This window comes from Furipterus horrens, unplaced genomic scaffold, assembly GCF_987537825.1.
Source record: "Furipterus horrens unplaced genomic scaffold, mFurHor1.1.pri manual_scaffold_4, whole genome shotgun sequence".
Classification (NCBI taxonomy): domain Eukaryota; kingdom Metazoa; phylum Chordata; class Mammalia; order Chiroptera; family Furipteridae; genus Furipterus; species Furipterus horrens.
Genome location: NW_028327174.1, coordinates 201,257,614 through 201,273,083, shown reverse-complemented (window position 1 = coordinate 201,273,083; position 15,470 = coordinate 201,257,614). Strand labels below are relative to the sequence as shown.

Here is a 15,470-nt window from a genome sequence, read left to right as displayed (position 1 = left end):
CCCGCGACTCAGCAGGAAGCGGGGGCACCAGGGTCGACCCCACAGGCCCTGCTGGGCATCTGCAGCCAAAGGCCCTGAACGGAAGGGAACGCCCCCCCGCCAGCCCGCAGGGCCAAGAAGCGGGGCGAGCGCTGTTGGCGGCCATCCCGAGAGCAGAGCCCCTGGAAGCCTGTGAAGCGGGGTGTCAGAAAGTGGGGGTCCTGTTTTCCACCTCTGCATGGGAGAGAAAACCGGGTACCAGCCATGAAGAGCTGTTTGTTTCAAATTCCGAGTATACGAACGTTAACTACATACACAACAGGCCCCACTGGATTTCGGCCAATAAATATGGAGCCTCACGTGAACGTAATCTCTTTTTTTTTTTTTCCTTTAATTTCAAAAGTACAGTTCAGTGTTGGGGGGTAAGGGCAGAGGCCCTTCTCAGACCTCCTCTTGCCCAGGTAGCAAAACAAAACTAAAGTACGGCAGTTTGAGTTGTTTTCAGAGCTGGTGAATTCTAGGTGTGTCCCGATTTCTTCTGATGTAAGACTTCAGACTTCTCCTCCAGCGGTCCAGCTCCCAGCTGAGCCTGAGCGCCCCTGACCTCTCCAGCCCAGCCCCAGCCCCCAACGGACTGGGTGGGTTAGGGGCTGCTGCTCAAACCCGCCTTTCTGTTCGAATGAACACCACTTTAAGCGCATGAACTAACAAACAACTGAAGGTGGCTGGGCCTCTCCCAAGGTGTGCTCTGAGACCCTGCTAGTCCCTGCAGACCTTGCTACAGGTTTCCGAGAACAAACCGGTTGGGGATTGCTATTCTCTGCTTCCCGTTCTCAGAGCCAGGGGCACACGCACGTATGAGAGATGCTAACAAGACGCCCAGCAGGGAAGGAGCTTGCTCACTTCTGTTTTCCAAACCCGCCTCTCCATGACCTAACCCTCCTGGTCTGCTCTGTGGCACTTGTTTCCTTGGAGCACATCTGGGGGGACCTGAGCACGCCTGTGTCCAGCCTGCACGCCCTCACCCCAACATGAGCCCACAGGAACCAATCAGGTGTCTGTATTCTTTCTACCTGGGGTCTCTTCCAGAAGGTGCAGATTACATCACCTCATCCGTGACTGCAACATCCTCCTGGGCTCGTTTTCCCAAGTCCCCATTCGCTTTGCCCTTGGCATAAGCAAGTCATGCAAAACCACGCTGCTCTGCGACAGCTCCCACCCAGCGGCAGGGGTGCTAGGTGGCTCCGATGTCAGGACAACATCTGGATGGGCCCCAGGACCTACCTCCTGACTGATTGACTGTGTCGGCTTCTGCAAATTGGAGACAGATTTCTGCAAACCCGGCTGCGGCAGCGACTCCGGCGGCTGAGAGGCCGTCACACTGGAACTGGACAGAGGGACACAGTGAGGGCCAGGCCCGCGCAGGCGGTGTCAACACGTCCCTCTGCCTTTTCTAAAGGCACAGCTGCTCATCAGCCACCCACTGGTGGCAGACCTCCTCTGGCCAAAGAAGTGGCACCTCCCCCAGCAGACACTCCCGTGGCGAAGGCGCGTGAGAGCCGAGCCCCGTCCGAGGTCTGCTCGCCAACCCCTGGCTGCGCAGAACAGTCCCCTGCCCTCCCATGAGGATCTGTCTGCAGAAACAGCCGACCGATGGAGGATTTGCTGATGGGGAAACCGAGTCATTGTCAAGCCAGGGCTCTGAGCCCCTTCCTCCCGACTAAGAGCCCACCGCAACCCAGGCAGCTAGCTGACTGCTTTGAAACAGCAAATTATTTTTTTCTTCTTTTTTTTACCTTCTCTTGGCTCGTAAAGACATATATGTTCATAATAAAAATGAACGTATAAACATATTTAACACAGAATTCGTCCTGATCTCATCCTCCAGAGAAAAACTCAAAGCCGATTTTTCTCTATATAACATAGTATTCTTTTTCACATAAGTGAAACAGTGCCATACATATGTTCTGTCACCCGTGTGTCACTTAATCTACCCTCTCTCATGACAACACACAGGGACCCACCTCTTCCTTCCCATCACGCAGCACTACCGGACGGCCATAGTTTACCTGTCTCCATTTTTTTCTATTACAGATAAAACTGCAAGGAGCATTTCTGTATAAATATCTTTGCACGCTTTTGTGTAAGTTCTTCTAATTGGAATTGTTGGATCAAAAGTTGCTTTGAAACTTAAAAGATGGTGTCACACTGCCCTCCAGGAAGCGGCTGCGTCTGTTTACACCCCACAGGTCACCTCTAGAGAAGGTGACAAGGAAGGGCCTGAGGGAGATTCCTGCTGACTAAGCGGCCTCCCAGTCGCTCTCTCTAGGCTCCCTTCTGCCCAGCAAGGTCCGAGGAGGGCGCCCCTCCACGTGGCCAGTGGTTCATCTGCGAGCTGAAGTCCAGTCCTACACAACACTCTTCCAAGGTTCACTGAACCCAAGTGGCTCCTCCCCACTCGTGACCACCACAAAATGAAGGCCCCGATTCCCTCTCACATGACCCTCAGCCCCAAAGCAAAGCTTCCCGGAAGTGTCACTTAAGTGTTCTCCAGCTGCACAACTGTGTCCTCCCTGCACCGCCCCCTCCCCACACCCCAAGGCCAGCAGGGCCCAGGACAGCAGAGCGCCAGGGCCTGGGCTGCTGCGCTCCTGCTCCAGCCCTGACTCCCGCCCTGCCCTGCAGGCAGGCCTCCGTGTGACCGCCGGGTCTCACGCAGCGGGACCAAGCCAATGCTCAGTGGGATCAGATGAAGGGAGCGAGCCACACCTGTCCTCTCTCTAGAACTTCCAATGGCACCGGCATTTCAGCGCCTGTGCCGAAACGTGCGGCGTCCCCTTCGCTGGAGCGGCCGTGCCCACACCCGGGCAGAATGAGGACAGGAGTAGCTGACGCCTGCCAGCACCCCCACCGACTGGCTCTGCGCTCGGTACTGGCTTGTGCTCTCAGCCATTTCCTGTGGCCTCCCCTAGAGCCAGGGATTATTCTCGCTTCACAGGACAATGAAGCTCAGAAGTCACATGATTCTCCGGGTTCCATAAAGCTAATGCATCGCCTGGGTGGACGTCACACACACGTCTGTCCCTTCCAAAGTCACACTACGGCCTCAGGCAGGATGATCCATCCCTAAGCAAACTGTCTGAAAAATGTTACATAGCTTGTAAGACCCCCTTTCGGTTACTGCTAAATCACGGCACCTGACTGAATTGTCTGCTCACTCTCTACGTCCCGGCTGAAGTCACCGCAGGGAAGTTTAACAAATGGCCGTGCAGCCATTTCCAGCGAGAGGAAAAGACGCCGGTCAGCAGCTGTGTCTGGACCCCGAGCACTGGCAACCAGACAAGAAGGGGCAGGGCGGGGGCGCTCTGGCCCCTCAACAGGCTGACCCCAGCCGCAGGTTGCTGCCTGCCCACCCTGGCACGGCCCTGTCCTCCCTCACCCTCCCAGCAGGAGCCCCACGTCCTCTCCTGGGCGCCCTGATCACGGGCTGGGACCCAGTCAGAGAAGACACACAGTGGGGGGAGGGGGGCTCGCACTTCAGCCCCACCACGCAGCAGCAGCGCCGACTGCTGCTCTCTCTCTGACAATGACTTCTGGGCCAGACCCTGGGAAACGAGGGTGCTGGGCTGTTCTTCCCGCTCGGGGCGTCTGGGCACCTGCAGCGGTGCCCTGTGAGGGAGGCTGCTGGCCCGCAGGCGGGAGGGCTGCCTTGTCCCCGGAGCCCAGCACACCCACCCGAACTCCCCCAGGATGAAGTGCCTGAGCACCAGCGCTGTCCACAGCGGCTCTCACAGGAGCTGGTTCTGAGGCACCGCACGAGCTCCTCTGGGCTGATGGGGCCTTTCCTAACAAGGCTCAGGGGACGCTGGTCACTGGGGATCGGGCAGCCCACAAAAGTACTGCTGCCCTGGCTCCAAGAGCCAGGGAAAATGGAGGCAGGGAGCGAGAAACCCCGAGGCCGCAGAGGTCCGGGTAAGGATGCCCCCACACCCCCCACCCCCCGCGTGCCCGGGAGCAACACTGCGGGGCCCGCCCACCCTGGGAGGGCTGCAAGGCTGTGGCAGCCCCTGGCCACGGCGCTCTCACCTCTTTGGGTCTTGCTGATCCTGCTTGTTTGCCCATCCCGTCCCGTCCTTGGGCACTATCACGATGTTGGGGTCGTTTCCTTTGTTTTCAGACTTCAGGCTTGGCAGGTTTGCAGGCGGTGGCATGCGCCGGGCTGTGGCCACTTTCCCGAGACTCTGTAAGCCATGTCGAGGAAGAACTGCAGACAGACAGGGTGGAAGAAGAGGTGGCACAGGGAAGTTACAAGGGAACGAGGCCAGGGTCCTCCTGCAGCTCTTTCAGACCCTCAATGAGAGCAACAGGAAGCACAGGCGGCCCCGACACGGAAACACACAAGCGGGTTGGCGATCCCTTCCGTCCCCAACGAGCCCTCGCCAAGGCCTCCAGAGGAGCTGCCGGAACCTGTGCAGAGGCTTCCACGTGACTAGCAGGCAGAAGGCTCGGGAGTTATGACATGGGTGAGGAGCCAGGCCCAGAAGCCCCACCCCGCACGGTCAACACGCTCTGCAGGCTGAGCCTGCTCAGGCCCCACTGCCGCAGGGTTCCAAGGACGGCCTCTGCCGAGACCCGAGCCAAGCCTGGGCATTCACAAAACCCTCACAGGGCGCAGATAGTATCGGAAGGAGCTTTTCCCATCCAGTTCCAGAATACTGGAACCGTGAAATCTAAACTGGGTAACTCTAATGCAAATTAAGCTCCATCCTAACCATCAGGCGAAAAATACCACGGTTTCAGTAAGGTAAGCCAGAGGGGAACTAACCCCACGGCCTCGGAGTCAGGGTATTCAGGCCTCAAATAGGGGCTGGGGCGTCTGCTTCCCAAACTACCGAGGGATCACTGTTTGCCGAAAACTGATTTGCATGGACTCCTGTCTGACTACCTGGGGACTCTGGGTTTCTATGGCCCTTGACCTGTAGGTTCTCACTGAAAGAAAAGTGAAGCCCTGACTGGTGTGGCTCAGTGCATAGAGCGTCAGTCCGTGAACCAGAAGATTGCTGGTTCGATTCCTGGTCAGGGCATGTGCCTGGGTGGAAGCCAGGTCCCCAGTTGGGGGTGAACAAGAGGCAACCAGTCAATGTTTCTCTCCCTTCTCCCTCTACTCCCCTCTCTCTAAAAAATAATAATAATAAATAATAATAATAAAAATAAAAAGTGAAAAGGACTGGACTCCGACCTCGGGTCTTACCTGAGGATCTGATCGCGTCTACTGATTTTCCTTTATACTTATCAAACAGGCTGAGAGTCGAATACTTGCTTTTCCCATCCTTGCCCTTGGTTATTTGCCCCAAACGATCGGACATTGCGATGAAATGTCATCTAGTAAGGAAATTGTTCTCGGCACCGCCCCCGATCTGCCTTTGAAATGGAGAAAGAAAAGAGCGTGTCAATCCACCAGAACCTCTGATCCAGCGAGTAAATCCTTCAGGGATCACGGATGTCCTTGAAGAGCTAAAGGAAGCTTTGGACTCTGTCCCTAGAGGCACACCCTCACCACACACAGGCAGTGTGGCCCATATTTAGAGAGCACGTCGTAGACTTGCTGATCCCGCTCCGCACGCACCCCCGCACCTGCACGCCGCTCACTCTGGAACGGCTGGAGCCCACTGCTCATCAACTACACTGACATGCCAGCTTTCACAGAGGCCTCTCTCCGTGACTCGACCTCTCTTCAAGATGAAAAAACAAACGCGCGTCCCTTGCAGACTTCCACGTAACACGGAAAACCAGGCAGGCAGAACAGGGGCGGGGATGCGGTGGGGTGGGGATTAAGTACACAACCCACTGCGGAAGGCTGTTCATTCCAAGGACAAGCAAAACCAAATCAAAGGGAAGCAACCCAAGTCGGGAAGTCACCCAGGAACAGTTGGGTATGTGCGCTTTTCAAAATAAAGAACCAGCATCCAGAGAGAAAATGCGTGCTTTGGCAACAAGAGCAGGCTCTCGGAGGAGCAGGCGTGGAAAGCAGAAACCAGTGCTCTCCAGGCGGGGCCCGGGGGCCTACCATCTAGAGGAGCCCCCTTCGCAAGAAAGGAACTGCCTCCACCACTGATTTCCTACGGTGGGCGTGGGTCCATTAGCACTTCCCTCGTGGGTCCATTTAGTCCCTCCTTCACTCAAATACTTGGCTAGTGCCGCATGCCAGGCGCCACGGCCTGGGCTGCAATGTCTCTTATCCGACACTTGGCCTGGGTTACAGGTTCCCCTTGCAAGAATGCCTACGAGTTCCCAATGGGATTAATGGGTGGAAAAGAGCTACAGCGTCAAGTTAGGCATATTGATAAGCCTTTAATGACAAAACGGGATAACGGTGAAAACCGACTAACACAAAGGGCAGCGGCCGCAGCAGCACAGTTGCCACCTCGTCCTGTTCTGAAGCCCACAGGCTGGAAGGAACCAGGAAGGACACAGCGGTGTGCTGGGGGAACACTTTACACCCCAAAGATGTTGCTAAGATAAAGCTCCACACGTTATCATCCAAGACGATAAATATAAAGCTTGGGGATCAAAGATCAACTTACAAACCAGGACCCCCCCAAAATGAGACAGGAGACGCTGACACCACGCCCGTGACGCACAGGAGCCTGGTAACGCCAAATGGGAGCGAGATTTGCTCTTACACATAGTGGGCAGACCCATCCTTCCACCCGTTTCACAGACCACGACTGGTACCCACACCCTGCCAGTGACGGTCGCCGCCAGAAGCCAAGAACAGCAATGGCCGGGGTGGGAACTGGCGCTAGGTGCCCAAACTCTGGTTCCGGTGTCCGAGGAGCAATCTCTGCCCCACCTCCAAAATCAAAACTGATCATGGCCCCTTTCCCCGGGCTGGGCTACAGGCTCCTCAAGGACAGGGACTGGACCTCATCTGGGCCAGAAGGACTCATATTTAATAGATTACCAAATGTAAGTCGACTGAAATTCTCCAATTAAATTAGATTAAATCTGATTTTGAGACGCTTTCGTCAACTCAAACACACAGACAAGATCACGGGTTGGAAGCAGAAACACCCCGCCCCCCGCCACACACACATACACACACACACACACACACACACACACGGGCAGACACAGCACACGCGACACGCCTCAATGTGCCACCAGCCGCCGTGGTGAGGGCAGCACGTGGCCCCGGCCTCACAGAGCTTACGGGCTGGAACGGGGGTCAGCAAACGCTGGCCAGGCCCCGGCCCCTGGCCTGTTTCTGAAAGACCCTCAAGCTAAGACTGTTGTTTGAAAGTAGTTTTTGTATTTGTCTAAAAAACAAAGAATACGCAACAGAGGCTGCATGCGGCCTGCAGAGCCAAGTATGGAGAAGGTTTGCTGACCCTGGGTCTAAAGGAAAGGTCTCAAACAAGCCCCTTCCCAAGGTCCCGGGGGAGGGCAGACTGACAGCCTGAGAAGACACCCACCCAGGAGGAGGCCTGAAGTGCCAGCAGGCGTCCCCGCAGGGCCCACCAGAACAGGGCGGGGCAGGACACAGGTCCTTTGTTCACCCGAGGGAGACCCGAGGACCACGCTGGGGCTGCTTGGGACCACTGCCTCCTCTGCAGACCCCGTGGCAGCGTGAGCGACCAAGTGCTGATGTGCTGCTTCTCAGAACCAGGGACTGTGTGACCTTACATGGCGAGAGGTATTTCACGGATGTGATTCAATTAAGGGTCTTGAGACAGGAAGCTGATCCTGGATGACGCGCGTGGGCCTCATGTCATCCCAAGGGTCCTTGGAAGAGGGAGCAGGAGGGTCAGGGTCAGCGTCTGAGGTGCGTGGCAGTGGAGACGCTCTAAAGATGGGCAAGGGCCTCGGGCAGAGCAATGGGGGCCCCTCTAGCAGCTGGCTGGGCATGGAAACGGGGACCCCTCCCTAGAGCCTCCAGCAGGAACTCAGTCTTGCTGACATCCTGATCACCCCAGCAAGACCCATGTCAGACTCTGGACCCCCAGAACTGCGAGAATACGCTCATGTTGTTTAAGTCGCTAAATCGGTGGTAACACTCTATCGTGACGAGAGAAAACTGATACACTGATGCGGTCAGCATATTTTTATGAGGCACTGCTGTGCGCAGGGCACAGGGACAGGCCCAGGAGACAGCCAGGGCCACGCGGGACACAGCCCCGCCGTCTGCGTCTCGCTCGGAGAGGGCGGGGCCCCCGCAGACGCAGAGCACGCTTCGCCGCAGCCCCGGGCAGGCCTTCAGCGGACCGCTGACCCGCAGCCGGGGCGCCTCCCCGCCGCACTCCTACACAACGAGGTGCGCAGCATCCCTTAAACTCGGGTAACCAGCTCTTACTGAATTAAAACCAAACCGGCGAAGGCAAGAGAAGGAGACCATCCACCAGCCGCTCGGGGCCATCGCATGGTCCACATTACGTGTGAACATGCTTGATTATTAAAAATGAAATGCCTTTTAATTTTGTAACTAGACCAGAAAATACTTATTTCTATAGATATTGCTAAAAAGTCTTGTTAAAATCAGTGAGTCCAAACTTCTGCCGGCTCACTGATTCCTCCTGGATTCTGCACTGGTCCGAGCTGGGGGCAGAGGTCAGTGAGCACACAGCTCCCTGCAGGGCCTTCTCTGAGAACTAACCGGTCCCCGCCCCCACCCCCGGGAGCCCCGAAGCCTGACCACACCCGCGCTGGCACAACCTGGGAAAAAAAAAACAGGAAAATGCTGGCAGACAGGAGAGGCTCTCCCGGGCATTTAGAATTAGGTCTGCGAGATGTCAGATGCTTGGACTTTGTCCTCCCAGGAGATTCAACCATTCACCGAACACTGACTGAGCGCCCACTGTGCTCAGGTGAATGCTCTCCAGCCTCGTGAGCCCAGACGGGGAGTACACGGGACTGACCTCTGCACTAATCCTGTCCGAGCAACCTTCTGGGAGTGCCCCTTCCTTCCCACATTTTTAAACCAAGTTTTGCACGGGCCGGGCACACTCCTGCCTTCTCCAGACCTCAGTTTCCCCATCCAACACCAGATTTTACAAGTACCAGCCAGTTCTAAATGTTCATACCCCACAGCCATGGAATTGTAAGATTCACTGTCAAGCAGACGTCTCTTACCACACACCGGGGTTTGGATTCTCGCTTCCTCTGTAAACCTGGGGTGCTAACAGACAATGCAACAGTAACCACTGCAATGGAAATAGCAGGTGTGGGGCAGGGGGCTAACGCCTGTCCACCTGAATGGTCCACAGTAAGGCTGCCCCGACAGAGGCTCTTCCAGCCCCCATTTTCCCTCAGAGCAGAACTGACCAAGTACAGCCAGCCTGACGAGGAGCCCGCCACGGAGGCTGCCCGTGGCCCACAGGGGGGCAGCCACAGAGGCTGCCCGTGGCCCATGGAGGGACCCGCCACAGAGGCGGCCCGTGGCCCATGGAGGGGCAGTCACGGAGGCTGTCTGTGGCCCACGGAGGGGCGGCCACAGAGGCTGCCCGTGGCCCACAGAGGGGCCCGCCACGGAGGCTGCCCATGGCCCATGGAGGGGCAGTCACGGAGGTTGTCTGTGGCCCACGGAGGGGGCAGTCACAGAGGCTGCCCGTGGCCCATGGAGGGGCAGTCATGGAGGCTGTCTGTGGCGCACAGAGCATAAGCAAACTTACAGATTACAGCCGCCCGTCTCAGGGCTTGCAGGGGTCTTTCATTAAACCAGACCTCACTGGACCCAAATCCAACAGATATAATCATCCCGTTCCCCCAAGTGTGTGCGTCACACTAGGTCAAGCGGAGCCGAAAGTGTGGCCTGGCCCATCCCCACACCCATCTGGCTACTCTGCTTGCCCGCTGGTTCTTCACAAACAACAGGCCAGGAGCCCTAACTGTTGGCAGGGGCTTAACCCGCTTCCAAACATCTGCCAAGTTTCTATCTGTCTAGCACGCACACACACCCTAGCTCAACTAGGCTCGACCCGAGGCAGAAAGCAGTGTGATCTCGGAGCCGGCCAAGGTGAGAGAACGTGCTCCTTGGCGGGTCAGAGGCATGCCATTCAAGCGTGACTCGTGCTGGGGTCCGTGGGACAGGAGCTGGCCGAGAGGCGCCAGGCCCTTGCAGGCAGGCACAGACCAAGCCTGACCCACGGCCACGGCACGCATGCTGCTTTCTCTCCCTTTTGTAGGCAACAAAATTCATTTTGGTTTTTTCCCCAAACAAAACCTAACTTAGATCCTCAGCGTTACACATAAAGTAGATACACGCCCCATGTGCCGGGCCTGCACGCCGCCCCTCCGCAGAACCTCCCCTTCCCGGGCATGGCCACGGGCAAGAGCATTTTGAAGACGGCTGGCCTAAAAGAGAAGACTGCCAGTAAGCAGAGGAAATCGGGGCCTGAAGTCCAGCACAGATAGCTCTGGGGAATGAAGAAAGGGACATTTAAAAACGAAGCCAGGTCTGCATATTTTGGCAAGTCATCTAAAGACGAGCTCTGAGAGCCCAGGCTTCCTGGCACAAAACCACCCCAAGCACTCACAACAAAGGCACTCAGCGCGAAGCCCCGCCTCCCCAGACAGCAGTCCCACCTGTCAGACAGGTTACAGGAGGGCCTGCTATCTGGCCGCTGAGGGAAAATCTCCTCGCACTCCACCTTATCAGAGCCATTTCCGGGTAACAGGATTAATTTCACTCTGCACTTGGGCACCAGCCAGTGTCAGCCACCCAGCCAGACAGGCAATCCGGGATGGCCTTGGGACAGCCTGTAATCCGCTGGGGAGCCACGAGCGCTCCCCATTCAGGACTAATCTCAGCAGCAGCCAGCATCCCTGAGAGCCAGGCACCCGCTGAGCACCCCACCTTTTCTAGGAGACACCACTGCCATCAGCCTGCTTAACCGGGAAGGACGCTAGGATGCGGTCAGGCTAGAGAAATGACTTGCCCAAGGTCACGGGACTACCTAGTGCTGGGACCAGGGCTGCCGCCCAGGCAGGGCACGGCCAGGCTGCAGACTGTGCCCAGGGGACCCGACACCAGGCCGCCGCTGCTTTACCTGTGGGAGCGCAAACTCAGACAGGACAGGTGTCAGCCGGGGCCAGCTGCACAGGGGACGGCCCTGGACAAAGCCTCCAGGTAACAGGGTTTTCCTCATCCCCACGCTGCCCACAGCCAGGTCTACATGCACAGCTCATCCAAGCTCTTCCTGGGTCTCCCCGAGTCCAGTAACATTCAGCCAAAATCACCTTCTGCTTCCAGAAGTCCTCCTCAGCCCCCAGGACACCCGCACAGGTCACCACGGGGCTCTGTCCTCCAGTCACCAGTGTTGGTAAGGGCCCCACCAGCACCACTCCAGCGGAAGGCCGCCTTCCAGAGCACGGACGTTCACCCAGGGGAGACCCACCGCACGCGCAAACAGCGAGCCAGCCTCTGTGCTACCACTGCGAGGTGCGGGCTGAAGCCCCGCCCTGAGTGGGGGAGGGAGGAGGGTGGGGTGTCTCTGCCCAGAAGGAAGGGACGCTTAGACAGCAGGCCGGATAAGCACTTTGGAACAATCCCACTGGCTGGGAAAGGGTATTGTCATTAAGGCAGCGTACTTGCTAAGTCTCAGCCCAGATGCAAAGAGCCATCAGCATGAAGTCCAGGTACAAGACTGAAAACTCAGTCCCACCTTCTCGGACACGCCAATGTCTGGCGAAAAGGACTGAACATAAGGCAGGTGCCACATATACTCCAGACGTTCAGACATCCACTGGCCGCTCTGTGCACCGGACCCCACGCTGCTCGGTGCTGGGGCCGGGGGACACCTACACTCCACCTGCCCCACGGCGAACTCGGCTGACGTTCTCTGCACAGGGCCAGGCAGTGCATTTGGCTCTGCTGCCCCATGACCTGTGCGGCGACGAGTCCAGTCGGCGCACCGCCGCCGCTGCAGCAGACGACACGGGCCGCGGCGTGGCCGTGCCCAGCGCACCTGTGCTCACAGGACAGGGCGCTGGCTGCACAGGGGGCTGCGGCCTGCTGACGCCTAGCCTGAGGGCAGAGGCAGGCGCAGAAAGGAATGCATTCCGGTGCGGTGACTTCAACAGGAAGGTCTGCACCCGGCACCAGATGGGGCGGGAGCCCGCAGCCCGCAGCCCGCAGCCCGCAGCCCGCAGCCCGCACTCGAGCTTCTGGAGGCTGGCTCCCTCCGGGCACAGGTCCGAGAAGCAGGGCTGGCTTCGGAGAAGCCCAGGGTGCCCGCATCTCTCCACTCCTTGGTCGCCAGGAGCCGGTCCAGCCGGACAGCAGGAGCCCAGCTCAGTGTGCCGCACAATCCAGTCATTCTATTGGGGGCGGGGGGAGGGGGGTCCTGCAGGGAAAAAGCATGTGGTGCGCCTGCAGGACACAGACAGCCCCAACCTGTCCAAGAATAAGCTGCTTGAAAACAAGGCACGAGGTGGAAGTGGGGTTCCTGGTAACCCAGTGCTCCTTACAGTAGACATCAGCCACCCCCGGGAGCAGCCACACCCCCTGAGTAGACAGCACCTCTGGGAAACAACAGAAATTAACAGTAAGACACAAGGCAGGTGCTGCCGGGGCCCATGCACTCCCCACCCCTGGGTTTGCAAGCCCCATCCTTTCCTCACTGGGCCGGTCCGCTCTCCCCGCCCCTGCCTCAGTGCCCCTCCACTAGGACCGGACCACAGCCCGAGCACCTGGGTAGACACTGTCCTCTCCATCCCACGCTCCAGGGTCACGACCAAGGCCTGCAGCCCAACCCACTGGCCCCCAGACCCCGCCCAGTCCCTGCCCACCCCCACCAGCCTCATCTGTCCAAAGCACACAGTTTGCACCCGCCTCTGGGCTCCCACGGCCTGGGTGCCGGAGCACCTCCTGCCTGGGCTTCCACCTTCTGCGCTCCAGGGACCTGGCCCCGCTCTGGGGCATCACCGCTTACGGGCGACGAGGCAGAAAGCAGACCTTCAAGACCAGGAGGATCGGCTCACGGATGCTGAGGACCTGCTGGCGGACCCCCTAATTAATTCTCAGGGGAGAGACAGAAAGATGCGCTGCAATTCTCGGAAAACCCTCCGGAGAGCCACTCCCCACTGTGACTCCGTGTTAAACACCACTCGGCTGCCCCAGTTTCCCCACCTCCGCAGGGGAGCGCGGGTCCCGATGCAACCGCACACTGGCCTCACAACAGACTGCCTGGTGGAGCGGGACGCAGCCCCGCGCACGTGGGAATCCTTAACGTTTTCGTAACAAAAAGAATACACGTCTGAGGTAGAAAAACTGTAAAGCTTAAAGAAAGTGCAGAAAATGACTGCTCACACCCAGCTCCAGGCCGACTGCAGGGCTCTGCTCCCTGGCACCAGGCGCTGGGACTCCGGGCCACGTGTCAGGACACTGCTCCCGACCTGCCTCCTGCCCCTCTGCTCCCGGGGGCTTCTGTCTCCTACTTTGATTTCAGCAGTAACGGTCATAAAACACTGAATATAAATTCTGAACAGATCTGCTCTGTTTTTAAAAATTATGAAAATTCTTTTAGGGAGCGCTTAGAGAAGACGGCAGCCAGGCCGGCGGAACAGAAAGGCACAAAGGAAGCCATCCCAGCCACAGCCGTCCCCGCGGCGGCGACTGTTTGGACGGAAGCCTTTCCCACAGGAATGACGTCACCTGTGGCACGCTGGAGTCTGGGCACGAAGGGGACAAACGAGCAGAAAGTGCCTTCCGTCAGCCCAGGAGAGCATTCCTTCCCCCTTCCCAAATGCCGTCCTCACAGGCCGCACAGAAAAGCACAGCAGGTGCCACCACCTACCCAGTTAATCCCAGCGGGCCCCCCTCCCTCAAACCACCAGGCCCCCCACCGAGGGGGCGGGAGGAGCCAGTGAGTCTCAGTGCACCTTGGGCCCCTCGGTTTGCTCTTCTACCCAACGGGGACAGAACGTGCACTTCAGAAGGTCACTGGAAGGACTAGGAACAGTGGTCACAGGTGTGACGCAGACCCCACGCCCCACGGCACAGAGAAGGGACTCCACAGGCCGGTGTGGCCACGCCCTCCGTGCCAGGCTCCTGCCCCTCTGCTCCTGCAGGTCCCCTCCCTCCTGGACAGAGCTCGCTCTCCATGGACCCCTGAAGACTGGTCACGTGGCAAAGCAGCAGAGCGGGGTAACTGACGTGTATACCACGTTTACTCCAACACGTGCGCATAAATATGGCCGTGTGTCTGTCTGTACACACACATCCCAGAAACAAGCCCTTACATTCAACGCCATCGGCTGCACGGGAACACTGCTCAGCATACAGGGGGTTCTGGTTAAACCCGGCAGGAGGACGACGGGCATTCATGGCTCACCCTCCCAAAAGCCCCTCCATGGGATAAACAACAGAGAGCCAGGCAGACAGAGGCGGCGTGGGCAGAGCAAGCACAGACGCCGGGGGGAGGAGACTTAGCAGGCGGGAGGGTCCGACCCACAGCGCTGCAGAGCTCCTGCCCTCCACCCCCCGCCCCACCCCCGCCCAGGGGACACTGGGAGGCGGGCCCTGCAGGGCCACCGCCTGTGGGACAGCCAGCCTCCCCCGCCCCCCGCGCTGCCCTCCTGGGTAAACACCACAGGAGATGTCCAGACCTGACCCCACCAGGGGCAGAGAGATGAAGGGAGGAAAGAGGCTAAAACAAGCAGCTAAGAGAAAACCTGAGCGGCAAATCGTGGAAGCACTGGGCCCCTCTGCTGCCGGCCTCACAGGAAGGTGGCAGATGGACATACCATGTCCCTGTCCCTCTGTCCCTCAGCACACCCAGGGCAAAGGCAGGAGTCTTCTCGGCAAAACCTACACACAGACACTTGGGACTCAAGAAAGAAAGGTCGGCCCCCACCCACGCGCCGCACACGGAAGGGCTCCCGTGGGCCCACACCCGCAGTCTGCAGTCTGCTGTGTGTCCTCAGACCACAGGCAGCCCAGAGGCCCCACCTGAAAGACAGAGGCCAATGGAACAGACGAAGAACCTACAGGAAAATAATGCCAGAAACAGAAGACTTAAAAAACAAGTAATATAAAATTAGTAACCTCAGAAAATGAAAAAGGTACTGCACCCATGCCACCAAAACAGGACGTTTTTCCTTAAGGGACTATCAGAAAACCCTGTAGCCTCAGGTGAATCCTGAGAAGACTATCAGACAAATCTCAATGGCAGGACAGTCTATAAAATACCTGACAGTACTCCTAAAAATTCAAGGTCATTAGAGACAAGGAAAATCGGTCACTGTCACAGTCTGGAAGAACCCAAGACAACGTGACAACTGACTGTAGTGCCCAGAAACAGAGAGGGGACCTCAGGTAAAAACTAAGGGAATCTGAATAAAGGACAGACTTCAGATAACAATAGCGTATCGGTACTGGTTCATTAGTTGGGACAAACGTACTATACTAATGTAAGATCTTTATAATGAGGGACACTGGGAACAGGGTACAAAGAACAAAATTTTCTGGAAATCAGACTTTTCTCATTTTTAAA

At 57.6% G+C, this 15,470-nt stretch overlaps 1 protein-coding gene across 1 annotated transcript in view; it reads right to left on the bottom strand.

The window, feature by feature from the left end:
* The window catches only part of PRRC2B (proline rich coiled-coil 2B), a 74,288-nt gene that overhangs the window by 44,066 nt on the left and 14,752 nt on the right, over positions 1–15,470 (bottom strand). The window contains exons 2-4 of the mRNA XM_090274926.1: positions 5,231–5,400; positions 4,066–4,243; positions 1,264–1,366 (exon numbers count right to left, since the gene is read on the bottom strand). Of these exons, the coding sequence (XP_090131052.1) occupies positions 1,264–1,366; positions 4,066–4,243; positions 5,231–5,345 (396 nt within the window). The 5' untranslated portion in view covers positions 5,346–5,400. The remainder of the gene's footprint in view (positions 1–1,263; positions 1,367–4,065; positions 4,244–5,230; positions 5,401–15,470) is intronic.